Below are 21,577 nucleotides of genomic sequence, written 5' to 3'. Positions count from 1 at the left end.
CTATCAACTTTCTATTTTTCTCTGTATGTGCATGAAACAGACATACAGAGAAACAGAAAAATCTACATATGACTTACACAATAAAAATGCACAGGTATTACACATATACTAATGAGACTGCATGATTTTTTATATCAAAGTACATGCTTTTTCCACACATGGTTCTTTGTTGTTACTAAGAGTAATAGAAAACTTCTGCAACAACTAAGCACATGCTGCCAATGATCCATGGTTTTAAGAATTTGTAGGTTAAAAAAATACAATTCCTAGAACACTGTTATCAAACAAAGAAGTTTTATTGGCATCTAAAAACAAAGTTCACCCAACATTGAAACGTACTTTAATATTGATGTTGTTTTCTTTTTTTCTTTTGAACTCACTGCAGTATGAGGAACAAATCACAAACACTTACTTTGGAGAAACAGAGACCAGAGTGTAGATTTTACAAAATCACTTTTTAAAATCTCTGTATTGTGCTCCTCAAATATTTAGAGCCAGTCTTTGCATAAAATATCACAGCTTTGTCTATTACCTTAAAATTCTGCAGCAGCCTAAAGATATGGGTAAGATATACCATCACTTGCTATTCTGAAATATATCTATTACCATATCCAACCTAATGGTAGTATCTAAAAAAAATTCTTTCTTCCATAGGAAGTCTCTGACAAGCTGTTATTCATTTCCTTGAAGTTAAAAGAATCAGGGGGCAACATTTGTATTTTATCAGAAAAATAAAAAAATGTTTACCTACCATGTTCATATTAAGAACAATGTCTATACAAGTCAGTTGTACAATTATTTTAAGAGAAAGGTGAACATGAACATCAGATTAACTTAATTCTGGCAGACGAAAGTGAACAACTATGGTCCAGTCAGCCATTAATCTATTACAGAGAGATGACAACTTTACAAAATGTATCTTTTACCTACTGAGTGATGATTATGTCCCCTCAGTTTCTGTGCTTTCTACCACTGGTTCACTCTCTATATCAGCAACTGTGTCACTCTTCTTGTTTATCTCACTTGAGGAGGCCAGTTTCTCATACAGTTCAGGATCACTCTGCGCTGGTAAAGGCGGTGGCTGGGCGTGTCTCTCAGTATTTTCACCATTAACCTGAGGCACGTTATCACCTTTTCGTTGAGAAGTGGCCCCTTCAAAAAACTCAAAAACCCGAGCATGAGGAGGGGGGATCCAGGTGTTTTGAATTCTATCTCGTCCAAGACGATTCCCATTCATTTCTCTGCAGAAATCAAAATCTCTGTCATCCCTGTCCCTCTGCCTCTCCCAGGGTCTTCTGCGGTCATCAAAATCTCTGTGAACTTCTTGTCCGAATCCTCTGTTCCAAGGACCACTTCGAGGATCAAACCGGTAGTTTCCAGACCGAAATCTACCTCTTTCTTCATGTAAGCCTTTTGGACCGCCATAGACAGGTAGAACTCGATGCTCTCGCTCATCAAAATCTCTGGGTCCCCAGGGCTTCTCTGGATTAAAGCCAAAGTGGTCTCTTCGGCCAAGATGATCTATGCCTGGCCTCACGAGATTCTCCCTGATATCTACAGGAGGTCTTCCAAAATGATCTCTAGCGTCTAACGGAGGCCTTCCAGGACCTTCTCGTGGATCAACAGGTCGTCCAACCACATCCCTAACATCCACCGGGGGAGGTCTACTGATGGCTTCCCTGGGTTCAATGGGAGGAAACCGGTAATCTCTGTCACCTTCCTGCTGAATGTTATCATTCCCAAGTGGTATCCTTTTCTCTGGGTTAGGAACATTGTCTACATTTTGTCTTCCAGGAACTAGAAAAGGTCTTTCAGGTGGACTAAAAATATCTCCTGGAGGAAAAGGACCACGGGGTGGTGGATGCAGAGCTGAATCAAGTACTGCTGGGGGAGGGAGTCCCCGCTGGGGTGGAATTCCAGGCTGTATTAAAGGGAATCGTGGTCCAGGCGTCTGTGGGATCAGTCCTGGACGAATGTCTAACATTGGCATTGCAGGCATCCTTTGATTAGGAAGATTTAAAGGGGGTAAGTTTTGAGGCCCAGCTGGTGGTTGTGTTCCCAAAAGCCCAGAAGTACTTGGGATACCAGGTGGCTGTACTCCGATAAGTCCGGAATTATTAGGCATATTTGGGGGGAGCACTCCCAAAAGTCCAGAACTACTTGACACATTTGGTGGCTGTAATCCCAAAATTCCAGAGTTATTTAGAATATTTGGTGGCTGGGGTCCAATAATCCCAGAACTACCGGAAACATTAGATGGCCGGACTCCAAGAATTTCATTATTACTGGATACGTTTGGTCTTTGGACTCCCAGAATTCCAGAATTGCTTGTCACATTTGGCGGCTGTCCTAAAATCGCAGGGCCACTTGAAATTTCATTTGGAATCACTAAAATGGAAAGGAAAACAATAACATAATCAATCACCCTGGTGTGAAAAAGAAATGATATACTTCAGTCCCCTGATACGAACCTTCAAGGTGGGAACTTTCAAAGATGTCAACGTGTGTTCACGCCCAGTCACTAGGTTCATTCACACGTCTAGCACGGTCACCTGCATGCACTCCTGTGTACCTGACTGCCCAGTGCTGCATACAGAGGGCAGCACTATCCCTCCATCCTCCTCTAGGCAGTAACGCTTCTTGCCTGTTCACTCAAGCCAGCCCCTGTCGCCAGCTGTTATGCTGTACTACTGTACTTTTCAAGGTACTGTACTGTAAGATTAAAAACATTTTCAGTGTTTACTTTTTATGTATTATTTGTGTGCAAAGTATTATAAACCTATTACAGTACAGTGTAGCCAATGGTGTTGGTTGGGTACCTAGGCTAACTTTTGTTGGACTTACGAACGTGCTCTCAGAACAGAACTCATTTGTATACAGAGGACTTACTTTATTTATAATTATTCATGCTATAATTTCCAGTAGTCAGCTACTTGTATCTCCCCAAGAACCAAGGTATACCAGATATTAAATAAAAATTAAAGCTAAAATTATAAATACCACACATAGTAAAATTTAAATATGAAAACAAAGTGGACCTCTTACCTAAAATCTTTACATGATATCTTTTTAAGTTAAACTAAAACGTCAGGTTTTACAGCAATCCTCCACCTTTATTTAACAAAAGCATTTCTAACAGTAATGTCATTAAAAAAAAAAAAAAAGACTTGCCGCTTTCAAACAACACACTTATCTTCTAGACCTAGCTGAATATCTGATAGAAGCTATACCTTATATTGGTTTGTTTTAATCTTTCTGTTGGTATACATATTTTGTGCAATCTTATTTTGATAACAACACATTAAAAAAGTCCCAATAGGCCAAAAAAACTGAGAAGTCTTAACGAAAAGGTGTCAAAATATATACTATCCTGAATAGAATGCCAAATTTGTTTTTAATAGAAATTTTAGGAGACAGTGATTTTTTTTTTTTCTTTTTTTAAAAGCTGCAATATCCATGCACTGAATCGGTTACATATGCATGACACCTCAGAATTAAACACCAATACAGAGAAGTAGTACTTATGATTTAACTATGTCTTTCTGGGAATTTCTTTTTACTTTTTTTTTTTTTTTTACCTGATCTGGTGTTTTCTGCAGAAGAAATCTGGTGATCAATAAGATGAGGTACTTTTTCTTCAGGCTCTGCTTGTTTCGTTGGAGGATTAAAAACATTTCCAGCTGGCAGAGTGGCAGTAGCAAGACTGCTGGCAACAGAACCACCTGGTAAAACAAGGCTACCAAATCCAACATCTTTCACAGTTTCTGGAGTCATAGATAATGGCGGCTGCACTAAAGCTGTTTAAAGAAGGAGAATATACAGTTCAGATTTAATTAGCTAATCAATTAATGTGCCAAGTTAAAATATTAAGCATGACCAACACTGGTCCTGAAGTTTTAAATCACCTCCTAGCCTCTTCTCCCAATTATCTGGTGAGACTGCTCAGTTGACATGACATATGTGAATTCTCTTCTGGTCCCTTTATTTCATTTATGATGAAAACTAACCTCTGGGAGCCTGAGTATTTCATTTAATGGCATCTCTGTATCACTGGAAAAGACGCTGATGCTGGGAAAGATCGAAGTCAGGAGGAGAAGGGAACAATAGAGGATGAGATGGTTGGATGGCATCACCAACTCAATGGACATGAGTCTGAGCAAGCTCTGGGAGTTGGTGATGGACAGGGAGGCCTGGCGCACTGCATCCATGGGGTTGCAAAGAGTTGGACATGACTAAGTGACTGAACGGAACTGTATTACCCAGCACATTATAAATATAGTAACTGATACTCAAAATGATAAATGAGACACCAGGAAGAGGCTAAATTATACTTAGAAACCTCTTTTAGAAAAATAGGGTAAAACAATTTTTAGAAATATTTAGTAGAGACAAGTTTGGTAAAATAAGGACCCACACTTAAAATCATAATTTTTCAAAGATGGGGCTTCCCTCATGGCTCAATGGTAAAGAATCCACCTGCCAACACAAGAGACACTGGTTCAATCCCTGATCCAGGAAGATCCCACATGCCATGGAGCAACTAAGCCTGTACACCACAACTATTTGAGCCTGTGCTCTACAGCCCGCGAGCCTGTGCTCTGCAACAAGAGATGCCACTGCAACAAGAAGTCCACCTACGATAACTAGAGAGTATTGCCACAACTAGAGAAAAGCTCCTTCAGCAATGAAGGAAGACCCAGCACAGCCAAAAGTAAATCAGTGAAAACAAAACCTAGTAATTTTTCACGGATGTCAGTATGCGACTATCTAAATGTACAGAAATGATTGGTGTAAATACAAAGACGAACAAATGAGAGTGAAAACCTGCCCAATTCTCTAGAAATTCTAAGTACTAGGGTCTTTTACATTCACTACTTTTTGTCAAATGAGGTTAGAAACTCATCAGATTAGAACTACAAATAAAAAGGTACAAAGATCTCATTTTAAAGAATGGGTGGAAATGTCCTGTCTATATGGCACATGTATGTTAAAAACTAAGCTAGAGGAATATTAAAATTAAATTGAACAATGAGAAATTCTAGTCAAATTTATGTCACAACACTATTTAGTCATGTACTCTGGGATTCTAAAAAATGTTTTATCCTCACATTTAACTCCAGACTACCTAGACAAACCGTTAACATAGAACAAAGCTGTAAAACAGGGATAAAATGACCTGAGATCCCATATGGGAACTGTGAGAATTAAATGAGACAGTGTGAACAATCAGGTGAGTATCTGGCACACATGGTATTTCTTTTTTTCCTTTAATTGATCCCAGATTTTCCAAAATAATTAAAATAAGGAGAAGTAAAATTGGTAGATGGGCTCTTAAGTAAGTAGGGTAAGTCTCTGTAAACAGTGAATTCAGAAATGGCTTCTGAACATTTTTCTAATTTTCAGAAAAAATGAACAGTTCTTCCTAATTAATCAACAGTAACATAAAAAGGATCCTCATGTTGTCTAACAGTACCAGCAGAAAAAGGAGTTTAAAAATATAATAAAAATGAGTTACAATATCAAAAGGTAGGCTCTATAATATACTCTCTTTACAATAAAGTCCCTTGGTCCAATATTATGCCAAAAAGCTAAGAAGCTCCCAAAAACTGATAACAGTCATCCCAAAAGGATAGAGCAGTAACATGAAAGGTCTCACTGTACAAAGATGAACAAACTGAACTTCAAAAGGAAAAGTGAATTTAACTATTTGAAAGCATAAATCCATTAATCCATACATGTTACTAAAAACGAAGGGGGAAAACACAGAGGGAAGGGAGTAGAGAAGAAATAAGAGAAATTCTCCCCTACCTTCAGCCACTGGGTATCACAGATAATAGAATTCGTTACTCTGAAAGACGGCACTTGCTAAAGAATTTAGCATCTACCCTGGGTCTCCTGTCCTTCAAGGTAATGAAATATAATTTACAGAACAAATTCTTGCTAAGAAATGTGGAAGGGATCATAAAATTTAGAAGATCACTTTGCAACTAATAAAAGATAGATTCTGGCAATAATAATCAAAGGATGAAAGCATCAGACGACAATGTGAAAGGCGACTTTTAATGACCAGCTTCCACCATCTGAATGCTCTGACCCATTCTGACATCATTAAACATGAACAAGAAGGCACTGCATGCATGGCTCTTGACGTGAAGTAATATCAAGCCCACAGAACCCCACTTGTTAAGTCTTCTTACCAAAAAAGTTGAAGCATGTTCTAAACAAGCCTATGATGCTAAAAACTTTCTATCTGCAGGAGGTTCAAGAAGACAAAATAACAAATTCGATACCACAAAGAAGCAAAAAACCCAAATCCATTATTTGGGATCCTATGTAGAGAAGGGAGGGACTCCAAGGTGCTGCTGGTGGTAAACAATCTGCCTGCCAAACGTGGAGATGTAAGAGATGGGGTTCAATCCCTGGGTCAGAAAGTCCCCGGAACAGGGTATGGCAACCCACTCCAGACTGCTGCCTGGAGAATCCCCTGGACAGAGGAGCCTGGTGGGCTACAGTCCATAGGGCTGAAAAGAGTTGGACACAACTAAAGCAACTGAGCACACAGGCACATAAAAATGAACTACTTTTCAACAAGTCAAAGACATGAAGGATTTTTAAAAAGGGAATGTGGGTGGAGCTGCTCCAGATTAAGACATTTTATACATAAAACAAAACAAAAAAACAAAGAATGAGAACTTTTGATTAAAATAAAACAATTATAAAAAATCTTGATACAATAGAGCAAATCTGGACTGTCATAGAATACTGATTTGTCAGAAATCATTTAACCCAAAAAACCAAAAAAATGCAACTATCTGACAACTTTCAGAATAAAAAAAAGTAACAATAATTCACAGGAATGAGAACCAACACATAATTTTCAATGTAGAAAACTCACATGTTGGTACTACTGGTGGGATAGTAGGTGGTGGTACAACAGGGGGTGGAACTGGAGGAGGCATGAAACCTGCATGGGGAAAAAAAAGACCAAAAATAAAATAACAAAAAAGTTACTTTCTTTTAAATCAAAGATTTCAACAGCTATAAATGAAATTCTACATTCATTATATAATCCTTACTACAACCTCATATTTATGAATATATTTTCCATTTAAATAATTATTTTTATACACACAACCTTATTTGACACTCAGTAGGCTAAAAAGTACAAGCACAGAGATCCCTGTCATGAACATATACTATTTGTTTACTCATTCGTCTAAATCCTGTGGCACGCGCTGTGATACTCTCAAATCAAACATTAATTCAAGCCAGGCAGTCTGTTTCTACGTTAGCTTGATGACTGCATGAGGGAGAGTTAAGCACTGTATTTCAAGCTGCTGTAATATTATGTGCAATAATGTCGCCTGTAAAATGTGCTCCTGTATTTCTCTGATATATATATAGATTCTGTTTTGAGCACTGAAACAAACCTTAATAAAAATAAATAAATAAAATAGATTTACCACTGGCAGTTTCTTGATTTTAAATATCACATGATCCAACTATAAACCTGCTTCTCTGTATTTTTAAAATACAGAACTACCATTATATTCCATTAGAAAAAGTGGCTAAAAATAATGGGGAAAAAATATGATTTTCAACAAGTGAATGCAAACCTGTATATGGTTTTTGAAATACCATGTATTTCTTCTGAGAAAAGAAATCTGAGAAAAGTTTAATTTTCAATGACAAATACAGAAGATATTTTATGAGTAATTCTCTAATATTTAAAATATAAAAAGGTACAGTTCTTACTAAAATCTTCATCAACTTCAAATTATATATTAAACTATAATTTAAAAATTTTACATTACACGACAAATTACAACAGACAATGAGTTTAATTTTTGGTTTTGTTTCCAGTTTTTAGGAACCGTATTCAACAATGGCTAAGGATTTAAATTACAGAAATCAATTCAGTCATTCTTTTCATAATATACAAATAATTCATAAAGTTCAAAAAAAATAAACAATTTTGAAAAACAACATGTATCATTTGATCCCTTATTCTTCTAAACCTCCCATGATCTAATAATAAAAAGCTCTAAGTTCTCTGTATCTCTTACATATAAGCAATTAATTATATTTAATTGATACGTGTTAGGTAGTCCATAGTTTTTACATGGAAACAATGATTTAAGGGCCTTTTTGTTTACCAAAATTAATTAGGTCAAAAGAATTACTACAAACTCAATTAGCACTTTAAGATATACTTTAATTTCTAATGTCAAACTGGAAATAATCTACATATTATTAGATCCAGAGTGGCTCAGATGGTAAAGAATCTGCCTGCAATGCAGGGGACCTGGGTTCAATCTCTGGGTAGGGAAGAACCCCTGGAGAATGGAATGGCAACCCACTCCAGTATACTTGCCTGGAGAATTCCATGGACAGAGGAGCCTGGCAGGCTAGAATCCACGGGGTCGCAGTTGAGCAACTAACACTTTCACTTTTTTCAATCTATATATATTTGATGCATACTTTCTGACAAATGGGTGATAACTGTAGACTTCTATATAAAAAACTTCAACATAAATGTTAAATTATTTTGAAGTATTTCAATGATTTTAAAAGATTCATTTAAATCTTTTCTCTGTCAAATGCTTCTCAAAAGTGTGGTCTGTGAACAACAAGCATCAGCTGGGAACTTGTTAGACATGGAACTGTCCTGCCCCACTTCAGTCCCACTGATTCAGAAGGTGGCTGGGCCCAGCAATCTGTGCTTCAACACACCTTACAGGTGATTCAGACGTAAGCTCTAGTTTGAGAATCACTGCTCTTATAGCATTTGAACTTCGAAAGAGAACAATTTAAATGACAGAATTCTCAACAGAGTTCAAATACAAAATGAATTCTTACCAGGCGGTGGTTGTGAAGGGTTGAAACTTGCTCGGAGAAAAGGAGGCGGAGGGATTGGACTGAAGCCGGGAGGAGGAACTGGCATTGACACAGGAAATGTTGGTGGTACTAAATTAACTGCAGGCACTGCTGGAGCTACCGGAATCTTGGGGGTAGAAAATAAAAAAAGTCCATGCACCATGTTATCCATCTGCAACGATTACATCTCAGGACAACCAAAGGTAAATGATTTCTGTTTCATAGAAAGGTAACAAACATCATCATATTAAGTTGCTTTTTTTCCTTTCTGTATTCTTACAAGTAAACCTACTTGAAGTAGAAGACAGTATTTTTCAACAGAGTGTATGTGGAGATTGTGAAATCTACCTTATATTCAGGTGATGCAAAAATATGGGCACCTCCTCAAGAGTGAATATCATACTCAATTTTAAACTGCCATCTCCCACTAAGTTTGTAACACCTAACTATGTTATGCACTCTAATCACCATTAGGAAGCACGTCACTCACTATCAGCTTTAAAATGGCTGCAATTTCTCATTAACTTGCTTTCTACTCCTAACCATAAATTCTTTTACTCATAATAGGTACAATAATTCCCAAATATTTATCTGCATTTTGGCATGGCTGGCTGTACTTCTCTCCTGAAGAAAAGTTAAAGTCTCTCCGTCATGTCTGACCCTTTGCGACCCCCAGGGACTATACAGTCCATGGAATTCTCCAGGCCAGAATACTGGAGTGGGTAGCCATTCCCTTCTCCAGGGGATCATCCCAACCCAGGGATCGAACCCAGGTCTCCCACATTGCAAGTGGATTCTTTACCAGCTGAGCCAGCAGGGAAGCCCACCTCTCTCCTGAAGTTCACATTATATCAATGGTCTATTCAACACCTCAATTTTGTTGTCCAGAAAGACAGTTCAAACTTTCACATGCACAAAACTGAACTCCCTCTGTCCTTCCCAAAACCACACTTCCACAGTCTCACATTCTCAGGTAATGGTAACTCCATCTTTCCAATTTCTCAGACCAAAAACCTTGCCTCTGTTTTTTCTCACAACTCAAATCCAATTATGTGCACTGGTTATACCATGACAATACACTTAGTATCTGTCAGCCTTAGCATCTGTCAGCCTCTTGTTGACTTCACTGCCATCAGTCTCGTCCGAGCCACCATCATCTCTTGTCTGAATTGCTGCAATTGTCTTTTAACTTGTCTCTGCTTTAATAAGTGCCCACTATTCTATTCTCAAAGCAGTTGCCAGAGCAATCCTTTAAAGCCAGATGGAGTCACTTCTTTCTTCAAAATAAGGGGTCCCCCATCTGAGAGTGAAACCAAAGTCCTCCAAGAAGTCTCACTTTCACTAAGCTGCCTCTCCCTCACTATTCTTGCTCACTTGTTTTTCCTGGAACACACCCATAATGTCCCCAGCTGTGGCCTTTGCACTGGTTGTTCCCTCTGCCTCCAAAGCTTTCTTGAGATAGCCACATGATTAACTGCCTCAGCAACTGTAAGTGGTGCTCAAATGTCATTCTCAATAAAGTCTACCCTATTTTAAATTTTAAACTCCTACCGAGGCACTCCTGACATCATAGTTTTATACTACCTTCTCCCTTGCACAGTATCTTATAAACTTACTAATTTCCTAGTTTCTGTCTCTCATAATGAGAACAAATGCTCCAGAAGGGTAGGGATTTATGCGTGTTTTCTTTCCCTGAGGTCTCCCCTATCCCAGGTGACTTGAACAGTGAATGTCACAGAGCAGGCACTCGATAAATTTGTTCAGTAAATAAGCATTTATATATGAATTACTTCTTACCTAAATGAAAATTTTCAAAATACTTATATTTTAATGTTAATCTATTTTGCACAATTTCTCCCAAGTTTTATAAAATAAAAAAATGAGTAAAAACAGAAATGTAAAACAACATATTGAACAGTAAAAAAAACACCCAGCACTAACCTGTAACATAGCAACAGGTGGAGGGAAAACCTCTGCCTGGGTTGTGACCACTGTCTCCTTTTCAGCTGGAGGTGGGCTCTGAGTTGTCTGGACCGTCTCTTTAACAGGTTCTGAGCTTTTCACCGTTTCCCACTCTAAATAAAATATTTGAAATTGATTTCCTTTGACTGGATGCACTTTTTCATTTTCTATTACTATGAATACATTTACTCCAGGTCCAAATGGTCCTTCCTGTACCACGGCTCATCTTCCAGAAGTGTCCACAACTCTAGGTGTTGTGGACAAACTCTATTTGGTTCTGCTGAGATAAATCCAATTAGGATACTAAGGAGTTCAAAACAACATGAAATGAGGCACAAATCAAAGATGCTAAAATATTCAGTCTAGAGAAAACACATAAAAGGGAAATGAGAGACATATCTCCAAGGCTGCCTGATGTAAGAGGAACCAACCTTATTCTATATTTTGTCACAAGGTACAAGGGGAGCCAACAAGGAAAGCATTAACCCAATATAGAAAAATCTTCCTGAAAATACTGAAAAATGCAAAAGCAGCACAAAGAAGCTCCAACGGGTCCTTCTAAAGGTTCTTCATCTCCCTTAGAGCACACCCATCAGTTATCAAAATGCTAGTAAGACTTCACATGACCTTGCCACTCTGCCTCTCTGACTTCATCTCCTACTACTCACTTCTCACTATACTCAAGCCATTCTGCTCTTGTGACCATTTAATAGACCTTGCATTCTCTCTGTATGAACCACTCTTTCCCAGAAAGCTGCACATCTCACCCCTCTGAAAATCACCTGCTCCACTAGACCCTCTTCATTCACTTAAAACTGCAAAAGCACCACAATCATGCTGCCTATCCCTTGCTCTGTTTTTTCTTAGGGCTTACCAACAGCGAAATACTATTAAGTTTATTTACTTTGTTTATTATCCATTTTTCCCCACTAGAACATGGGTTGGCAAACACTTCTTGCTGTTAAGTATTCTAGACAGTGCGGGCATGTGTTCTCCATTACAATGACTCAACTGTTGTTGAATTTTAAAGTCATATACAATAGGTAAACACGACTGACCATGGCTATGTTTCAATAAAACTTCATTTACAGAACAGGCAGCCAGTAAGATCTGGCCCAAGGACTGTTGTCCATCCCTGTACTACAGTGTGCACTCTGAGAGGAAGGATTGTTGTCTATCTCCCTGCTATAATCACAGTTCCTAAAATTATGCCTGGCACACAGCAGGAACTGAAACATGCTTTGAATGAATAAATGTTCTGGAAGAGCAGCTATCCAAGTGAGAGAGAGAAGGAAATTGCAAGAATACAACAACTGAAAAAAAGTGTTTGAAAACATGTGCACTGGCCAGAGAACAAAAATACTACTCCTAAAATTAAGCTAACTTTAGTAAAGAGCTAAGATGTCAAGAAATGAGGTATATCATATTTCAATTCTTTCCCAAGTATCCATTATCCTGTGAATTTTTTAAAACTAAAAAGACAAATTTTTAAAAAGAACAGGTCAGATTATCACTTGGTTATAAGCTTTACAGAGCTCCATGAATCTGAACTACAGCTCTCTAAACCAAGGTTCTATTCCTGCCATTCTCAACACAGATACTAATCAAAATATTATAATCTTGGAAGTTTTTTTAAAGAAACACCATCCTAAATCCCCAGTTCTCATTTAAACTCAAGTAAATAAAATAATTAGTCTAAAGATGCCTCCATATTCACAACTCTCTCAAAGACTGAAGCTTTAGAAAAAGGCATACATAAGAAATGCTACATTCAGAGTTTTAGAACACTACACTTTGACACTTATGAATAGACCGCAGTAAGCATATACATTGAACAGGGTAATGGTTCATTTTTTTCCCCTCTTGTGTGCAAGGTGGAAAAAAATCCAGGAAATAACACAATTCACCCCATCATGCAAAATGTTTAGCAGTTATAACACTTTCAGAGTACGTTTTAAACAATAAAACTCCCCGTAGGGTTCTTACCAGTATTTACAGTTTCCTGATCAATCATGCCTCCTTCTGCAAAACCTTCCAAGTCATCCACTTTAACTTTCTCCCACGGTATATACGTAACTCCAAGATCCACATCCCAGAATTGTTTGTATTCTGTTTTCACACCTTTGTTTAAAGCCCAAGCAATCTATAAGAGAAGAAAAAAAAAGTGCATTTATACTATTAAAAAAAAAAAGCTAAAATATACAAAATTATAAGCTAATGATGTAAATACAAATAAAATTAGTTTCAAAAATCAGCTGGACAAAAATCACTGCTGGAATAATAATAATGAAAGAATTTTTTCCCATGTATTTCCTGATTTTGTTTGTAAAATGAAACCTGCATTAGACAGTGATGGTGTCTGTAATACGGGGTTTATTTCCACTTCTTCAGTTCAGCCGCTCAGTCGTGTCCAACTCTTTGCGACCCCATGAATCGCAGCACTCCAGGCCTCCCTGTCCATCACCAACTCCCGGAATTTACTCAAACTCATGTCCATTGAGGCGGTGATGCCATCCAGCCATCTCATCCTCTGTCATCCCCTTCTCTTCCTGCCCCCAATGCCTCCCAGCATCAGAGTCTTTTTCAATGAGTCAACTCTTCGCATGAGGTGGCTAAAGTACTGGAGTTTCAGCTTCAGCATCAGTCCTTCCAATGAACACCCAGGACTGATCTCCTTCAGAATGGACTGGTTGGATCTCCTTGCAGTCCAAGGGACTCTCAAGAGTCTTCTCCAACACCACAGTTCAAAAGCATCAATTCTTCGGCACTCAGCCTTCTTCACAGTCCAACTCTCACATCCATACATGACCACTGGAAAAACCATAGCCTTGACTAGACAGACCTTTGTTGGCAAAGTAATATCTCTGCTTTTGAATATGCTATCTAGGTTGGTCATAACTTTCCTTCCAAGGAGTAAGCGTCTTTTAATTTCATGACTGCAATCACCATCTGCAGTGATTTTGGAACCCAAAAAATATAAAGTCTGACACTGTTTCCACTGTTTCCCCATCTATTTCCTATGAAGTGATGGGACCAGATGCCACGATCTTAGTTTTCTGAATGTTGAGCTTTAAGCCAACTTTTTCACTCTTCCACTTTCGTCAAGAGGCTTTTTAGTTCCTCTTCACTTTCTGCCACTTCTTAGTATGATCTTAAAACAATACATTCCTCAATATAATCCAAATCTACTTTACACCATAAAAACCTCAACTTAGTTAGGTATAATTATTTAGATAAGATCTTATAATTAAGCAATTAAATACTTAGATAATTAGCTAAACAAAATCTTGGTACTCCATGAAAGAGACCAGTGACACTTCAGCTTATAAAGAGAAACTCTCTGCCATAAAAGGACAAAGTATGGGTGTATTAACTCCTTTGAAAGTAATTTTAAATTTATTAATTCAGTTACAAAAATTGATAAAATAAATTATCTTCAAAATAGCAGAAATAAAATGTGAATTACAAGATGTTAAAAAGGAGACATCAATAGTATAATTTTGGGTTAGGATTAGGAAGCACTGCGCAGAAAGGAATGAAAGACAAGCCTGATAAAGCTCTGCTCATAAAATGGGGTCCTGGTCGACTAAAGAGCACTGTGCAGGTGCGATTTCAAAGAACTGCTTGAATAAGGTTTTGTTTGGTTATTGTTTAACCTCAAGCTAATTCTATACTTTAATAATACTGAAATAATAAATTTCTGTCAAGGTTTACCCATAACGCTAAAAAAGGATTCAACACAGGAAACAGAATTCTACGATCTAATAAAACAAGAGCATGTGTCCCCCAATCTCACCTTAATGACCTTGGATCCAATTTTATACGACCCGGAACTAAGTTTCTGAAGAGCTCGAAATGCATCTTGTCGATGAACCATGCAGACATAAGCACAGCCTCTGGGAGGAATCATCTGTTAAAAAATTTTTTTTCTTTAGAAACGGTATTAGGAGGGCAAGTCATTTCTGGCATTTTATGGTTTTAATAGAACAGAACATTGATTACTGATAATACTGAATCATTTCCCCCCTTTCTTCCTCTGGCTGTTTACTGGTACAATTCATATACAATTACTTAAAAAGAAAAGTTCAGAAGCTAGCTGGGACTCATTCTAAGCCTGATATACATGAAATCTTAAATATCACATATCAATCAAAGTTTCACTACACAATGAATATTTGAAGCATGTAATTTATTTACAGTAGTATTTATAATTTTCCAAATGTTATGGTGGGTATTGTGAGAAGGATTTTTGTTTGGCCAAAATATTTTATCTTTAATATAAAGTCCAAAATCTACAACAAACAATAAAACGAAAGCTTTTCAATTTTATAAAACTTTACTTTGCCCAACTACTTCCAGACAAAGATTTTAGTATGAATAGGAAGATAGCCTCACCATAAGGATCTCAATTTTTGTAGCATTTAACTACTCTATAAACTACCAAATCATAAAATTATCTTTAATGTATTAATTCAGAAAAATACATGGAGTATTTCACTTCATAAAGAACTTACAAGGTCTTCTACCACTTTATTAGGAGTCATTACATAAGCTTTAGCTGTGAAAATAACCTTTCCCTCAGTCTTGCTAATATCTCAAGCTGCTGCTGCTGCTATCAACTCTTAATTCCAAACTTCTGAAAAGAGAAGCTTATCTAACCCCTTACATAATTCTTCATCTTTCGCAATGTAGATCCAAACCCTCCCCAAACCACCAAAAATATTTTCTTCAAGCTAATAACCTACTAAATTCTAAATCTAATGGACTCTTCTCAGTCTTCAAATTCCCCCCAAACCAACTGAAAGGTTTATTAAGTCTTCCATCAGTTTTTCAAATCCTGGATTTTATCACTAGCCATTTAGTACACTTCACTTCACAAAATAACTTAATGCCTATTACTGGTAAATAATACACTATTATAAGGTAAGACAGAAGAAGAGGGAGACACACTGATGTCCAAATGACTGTGGTACAAGAAAGCCTAGACACTGCATACGCAATGTGAAACACAGCACGCCACCTGGATTCAAGATCTGTTCAGAGCAATGATTCCTGGTTTTGCATCAAATTCACCTGTGTAATTATGGCACTTTGATAAGAATCTAAAGATACTGATCATGGGCATCATATTTTTTCAAATGCCAGCCCATGTCTAACATGCAGCTAGAGCTGAGAACCATTAGTTTAAACGTAGTACAAAATCAGGAAAAAATTTGAGAGGTTACATGATTACAAACTCTGAAAGATTACTTAAATTCTGACAGGTGAAATTTAAAAAGACAAAAAGAGAAGCCTTCAACACTTTTATGGTATAAAAAGAGGAATCTGAAATACCTAAGTTGAAACACTCAACCAATTATTTATTATTTATTAACTAATCAGTTATTTACTATCCATGTAACTCAGTCAAATCATTTAGGTTCCTCCCTGGTAAAGTAACAATATATGAATTACTTATTAACCAGCTTCCTGTGAGGCTCCAATGAGGTCACACCCCATTGAAAGTAAAATTCAAAATGGTCTAATTCAATTTAAATAAACACTGCTGTTACTAATACCAGAAAGTCAAATTTGGCCATATAAGGAACATTGAGACTGTAAGGACTCTAAGACTAGAAAGGAAAAACCAGTTCATTTCCTGGTAAATAATGATGAAAAATGTCCAAAAGACATTAAAGTACAGTAACAGTGAATAAAATCAGGATTGAAGTCTCCTCAAACAAATGACTACAAAACATTTCATGGCTTAGTTTTAGCTCCAAGGAGAAACATTAGTCCTTCAGGAAGAAGAAAATATTCAAAGAAGGGGACTGGGTACAGGGAAAGAATCACACTGAGGAGAGAGGGAACTGTGCTCAGGCCGCATAGGTTTTCTTGCCTCAGGGTTCGTTCTGAGAAGGCGAGGTGGGGAAGGGGAGGAAGGAGGCCGGCAGAAGACTGGGACCTCCCGTCCAGCTGTGTTTCCACCATCACCGACATGCTCAGGTGCAAATACTGATAATTTTAACTCAGTTTCTCCATTTTCATTAAAAAAGGGAAAAAAAGAATTAAACCAGATCATACATATGGTTCCTGCTAACTCATCTGATGTTTTTAGCAATCAAGAACTACCACACTGCAGTAAGGCCCCTAAGAACATTTTGTAAGAATTCCATTAAAAAAAGAAAAATTAATTACGGAGATAGCAGGAGAATAAACACAAAAATGATCAGAGTCAAATAATCCCCACAAAAATGTGATTAAGGGCAGATACAAAGTAACTGAAAACTCCCTATATTTTTCCAAACCTTACACTATTATATGATACTTACATTAATGGACTCAATCTGTCCAAACTCTTCAAACAGGTTGGTTAAATCCTGCTGTGTTGCTTTCTTGTCCACCTGACCAACCCAGAGAGTAGTGCTGCACACTGCCAAGACATGAGACAAATTACCCAAATCACGCAGAGAAGTTACTCCTCTCAAGTAGCTAAGCAAAAGCACTAGGAACAGTAGTAAATTAAAATTTAAGATAGCATATTTTAAATACTTATTAACTGATATTTTTATTTGTTATGTTTAAAATCAACTAAAATGCCAGGTACCCATGTACATCTATGCCAAGACAACTCTTGCATTATTATCACATATTCTCAAGCTTGACAGCACACACTGGTGGATATCTGAGACGCACACGCGGTACAGAAAATTGGGAATTGGGGTAGTTTAAAAATTCTGTAGGTGATTCTAATGTGCAACAAAGTTTCAAAATCCCTTTTCACTGCAGTCCTATTTGGGAACCTTTTAAGTATCTTTCTGTGCTGGAATGAACAGTTAAATCTGAAAACAGTATCTTACCCTTAAGAAAAGAATAATTAGATTAAAAAAAAAAAAAAGGAAAAGGCTGATTCAGAACTCAACTTGTTACCATGAAAGACCCAGGGATACTAAAAGCCAGAAGCCATCTCCCTTTAATAAATAAATCCTACACAGGAGACACATCTGGCCTATTTTTGGCTGCACTGTTCATGCCTTCAGAAACATCTCCTTTCCCTGAAAACATTTATTTTAAAAATACTTAACAGCTGATATATTTGTAGAGTTTTATTATATTTGGATTTGTGTCAATGTTATTTAAAAAAAGTCTCCAGCTTTTGGGTTACTGCTTTACTCTAAAGCTAATTCAGCCCTACATTAAAATATGACCATTGCAAGATATCTACCAAATGTGGATTTCAATCAGGCCTCTCTACTCTGGCTGGTCAGAACGTGAATGTCTTCCAGACCTAAGAGAGCTTTGGGAATCATTCAGTTAATACATCCCTGAAGATTGTTCTCTCCCTGCTGTTTGTTCTGGGTCTCATGCAGTTCACCTGTCCATTCAACCAAAGTTTCAAAGGGCAATGTATTAGTTTTCTTTTGCTACTGTAACAAAACACCACAAAATTAGTACCTTAAAACACAAAAAGGTAGTCTTCTACACCTCTGGTGGTCTAAAATCAGTCAACAAGTTGCCCTCCTTCTGGAGGCCCTCAGAGCAAATCTGTTTCCTACCTTTGCTAGCTAGCTTCTACAAGTTATCTGCATTCCTCCGCTCATGTTTGAATCAGGGTTAGGAGCACCAACATTATTAATCATTTACTACTGGTTCTCATAATCAGGTAAGATTCTGGAAAGACAGCCAAGGCTGGTTCAGATTGCTGGAATGTACTAAGAAGATGCTGTCACCTTTAATTACATGCCTGGGTTTCCAGGATGCTTTAGCAATGTAAGCTGTACCAGTTACCCATCTATCTCCATGGCAGAAAGAATTTGGAGATCTTCAGAAATTAGATAACCTGATCAGTGTTCAGCTCTTGGCAAAGAATGACAATTTGCTCCACTTCATGTACTTCACCCATCTGCAACCTGTTCGTTCACCCTAAAAGTCAAACCCCCCTAAATATCGTTTAGGCAGAATCCCGCACTGAGTACGACTTACTTTCCTATACTTCACATGCCTGTCAAGTCAATTCTCCTGGAGGTTTCTCCCAAAACAAACCCCCACTACTATCAAATTTGGTCTAATCATACATTATAGATTAACTATAAAGGAGGGAAAGATTTTACGACAGAACTCTCTCTCTGAGTACTGATCAAGTTTATAATTAGCTTTAAATTGGCATGCTTCCCATAATAATTACTCCTATAGACCTGGTGTTCAAAACTGGTTAGGACACCACACATGGAAATCATGGTGTCAGTGAAACATTATAGATACAAGGGCTATTCTACTTTGTAAATCATTAATCAAGTCATATTTTTAAACCAGTATCAAAAAAAAAAAATCAACTCTCAATGACTTTAGTATTTGAGTAGAAACCTATTACTTATCTTCCTCCTCTATCACATTACAAAAACCAAACCAGTTTTCAACTTCTCAGTCTGAAAAATCAGGTTGAGAGATTGTGTATTAACAGCAGGTAACTATTTTCTCAATGTTACTGAAACCAAAGCTCATAAAGTACATCACTTACCACTTAATGTTTTAGATCTAATTGGAGGTAATCCCTTCTTCTGTCGTTCTTTCTCCCTTTCTCTAGCTCTCCTTTCACTTGAGTATGAACGTGATGATTTCCTTTTTCTTTCTCTAGAGCGGGAGCGTGATCGCTTTCTGTGCTTACGCTTTCGAGAACCAGATCGTGACCTAGACCTTCGTTTTCTTGGTGATCTAACAACAACAACAACAAAAAAACCCTTATTTTACTAACGACAGTCTTAAAGCATCAAACATGCACTTAAATCTCTATACTGCTTAGGTCCACATTAGACACAGATGTGTGTCTGCGATGATTCTTACTGAGTCTGGGTGATACAAGGAAGAGGAGAGAGAATCTAGTTAGGACCTCACTTTCTCTTAGTGTCTAATTTACAAACAAGAGGTCAAGAACAGGGATGAAAGAAAACAGATTCTTTAGGTGACAAAGATGTTGCATTCTTAAAATTAGGAAACAGTGTTTTCAACAGTAGACCACTAAACAATTCTGTTTATAGGTTTTCATCTTCTAAAATCTCATGGTACTTGACTTTATAATGTGATACTGAAATACTGTTTCCTTTTTCCTATTAATCATATGCCACTGAACTCTATTCAAAATACTCCTGTGTTGCAAAGACAAAGAATTTGCTAAGACAAAGATGTTTTCAGGACTAGTGCTGTAATTCCCTGGAGAGAAGTCACTTTAGAGAAAGATGAACTGACAAGCTCTCACTTGCAAGGAAATTCTTGAAAATAAATTCCTGAAACTTTCAAGTAAATACAAGGAAGTTCTTAAAACACACAAGAAATGACTGAAAAAACCATCAAAGATACTGTCCCTCTTCCAGCATTTACTGTTCAGACTTCCTGGGGCATTCATGTGCGGAAAACACAGCATAAAAATGTTACAGATTAATGACTTTAAGTTTTAGTTTATAGCAAAGACAACATATATTTAAGACAGTTCAAAACAAAAACAAGAAAACTTACCAGGTTAAGAATAATGTACCTTAACTCAAATTTGATTGAGCATGTACATTAATGGGCCTTAACATGGCTAAGCCCACAGAGAAAACCATTTCTAGGATATGTTTTTTGAGAGTCCGATATGCTTACTGTTAATAAAAACAATTTTTATAGTTTGATTTTCATAATCATTTTTGGTATTATGAGATGAAACAGAATGTAAAAAAACAATGGAATTTCTAATACTATTCCTCTATCATGTGATTTAACTATTGTTCAGGGACAATTATGTCCTAAGCTGACTATCATCATCATATTATTAACTGCAACCATATATAACCCCAAATCCAAGACTCACGATATTGCTGTGACTCATGTAAATAATTCAAATAAAAAGCCACAGACATGTCCAACTAAAAACGAAACAGAACATATTTTCGGTTTTTGAAGTTCTGAGCTACTTTCTCATGAGACAATATGTTACTCTCAAACATACTGAGAGTAACATTTTCTTTTCTCTCAAAACATATTGAGAGAAACATTTTCTTTTACCTTGATGCAAAGAAACAAAGGATGCAAAAAAAGAAAAAGCCAACATTTTAAAAGTTTGCACACAGCTATTTTTAAATAGTACTACAGAACCTTGAACGAGATCGGGAGTGTGTTCTTGATCTTGAACGAACAGCCACTTTCTTTGCTTCCTGTTCAAAGACCTCCTCTTCCACCGCATCTTGCACTTCATCTATATCCATATCCTTGAAAGTCAAAGGAACACAAACAAAATGCCTGGTTGAGATTCAGTTTTTACTGATTATTTCTGCATTCCAAAATATTCACCATAATAACATTAATGCCTAATAGTAAAATGGTTACAATGAACAGCTTAACATGGAGGAAAAAACATTCACATTTATATTATTTTACATAAAATAAAAAATATTACCATATTTTAAGACTTTTTTCTGAAATCAATTTTAGAACTTTATGACCCAAGAAAACATTTACTTTTTACCTGTTGCTGAATATCTATGGAATCATCCAAATTTGCTTCAGGTTCAAGGAAATGCTGCTGACTGCTCCCTTGTGACGGTGATGCAGAATGTTCTGACCCAAATGTTCCTTCTTGACTATCCTGAGGAGTTGCCTGTTGAGAATGTACACAAACATACAAGCATTGGGAAATAATGAATATATTATAAATGAAAATTTACATGCAAACATCACAATCAAATTTTTAAAAAGAAACCCAATACCAAAAGAATTCTGTTACGTC

General features: G+C 36.9%; 1 protein-coding gene across 1 annotated transcript in view; it reads right to left on the bottom strand.

The window, feature by feature from the left end:
• Nucleotides 1-277: 277 nt before the first annotated feature.
• SCAF8 (SR-related CTD associated factor 8) overlaps nt 278-21,577 on the bottom strand; it is an 88,181-nt gene continuing 66,881 nt past the window's right edge. Inside the window, 11 exon segments of the mRNA XM_055536062.1 lie at nt 278-2,388; nt 3,579-3,797; nt 6,896-6,964; nt 8,860-9,004; nt 10,819-10,952; nt 12,826-12,982; nt 14,636-14,749; nt 17,151-17,251; nt 19,337-19,530; nt 20,947-21,059; nt 21,317-21,448. Of these exon segments, the coding sequence (XP_055392037.1) occupies nt 941-2,388; nt 3,579-3,797; nt 6,896-6,964; nt 8,860-9,004; nt 10,819-10,952; nt 12,826-12,982; nt 14,636-14,749; nt 17,151-17,251; nt 19,337-19,530; nt 20,947-21,059; nt 21,317-21,448 (2,826 nt within the window). The 3' untranslated portion in view covers nt 278-940.

The sequence above is a fragment of the Bubalus kerabau genome, chromosome 9 (assembly GCF_029407905.1).
Source record: "Bubalus kerabau isolate K-KA32 ecotype Philippines breed swamp buffalo chromosome 9, PCC_UOA_SB_1v2, whole genome shotgun sequence".
Taxonomy (NCBI): Eukaryota; Metazoa; Chordata; class Mammalia; order Artiodactyla; family Bovidae; genus Bubalus; species Bubalus kerabau.
This window is presented reverse-complemented; position numbering and strand designations above follow the sequence as displayed.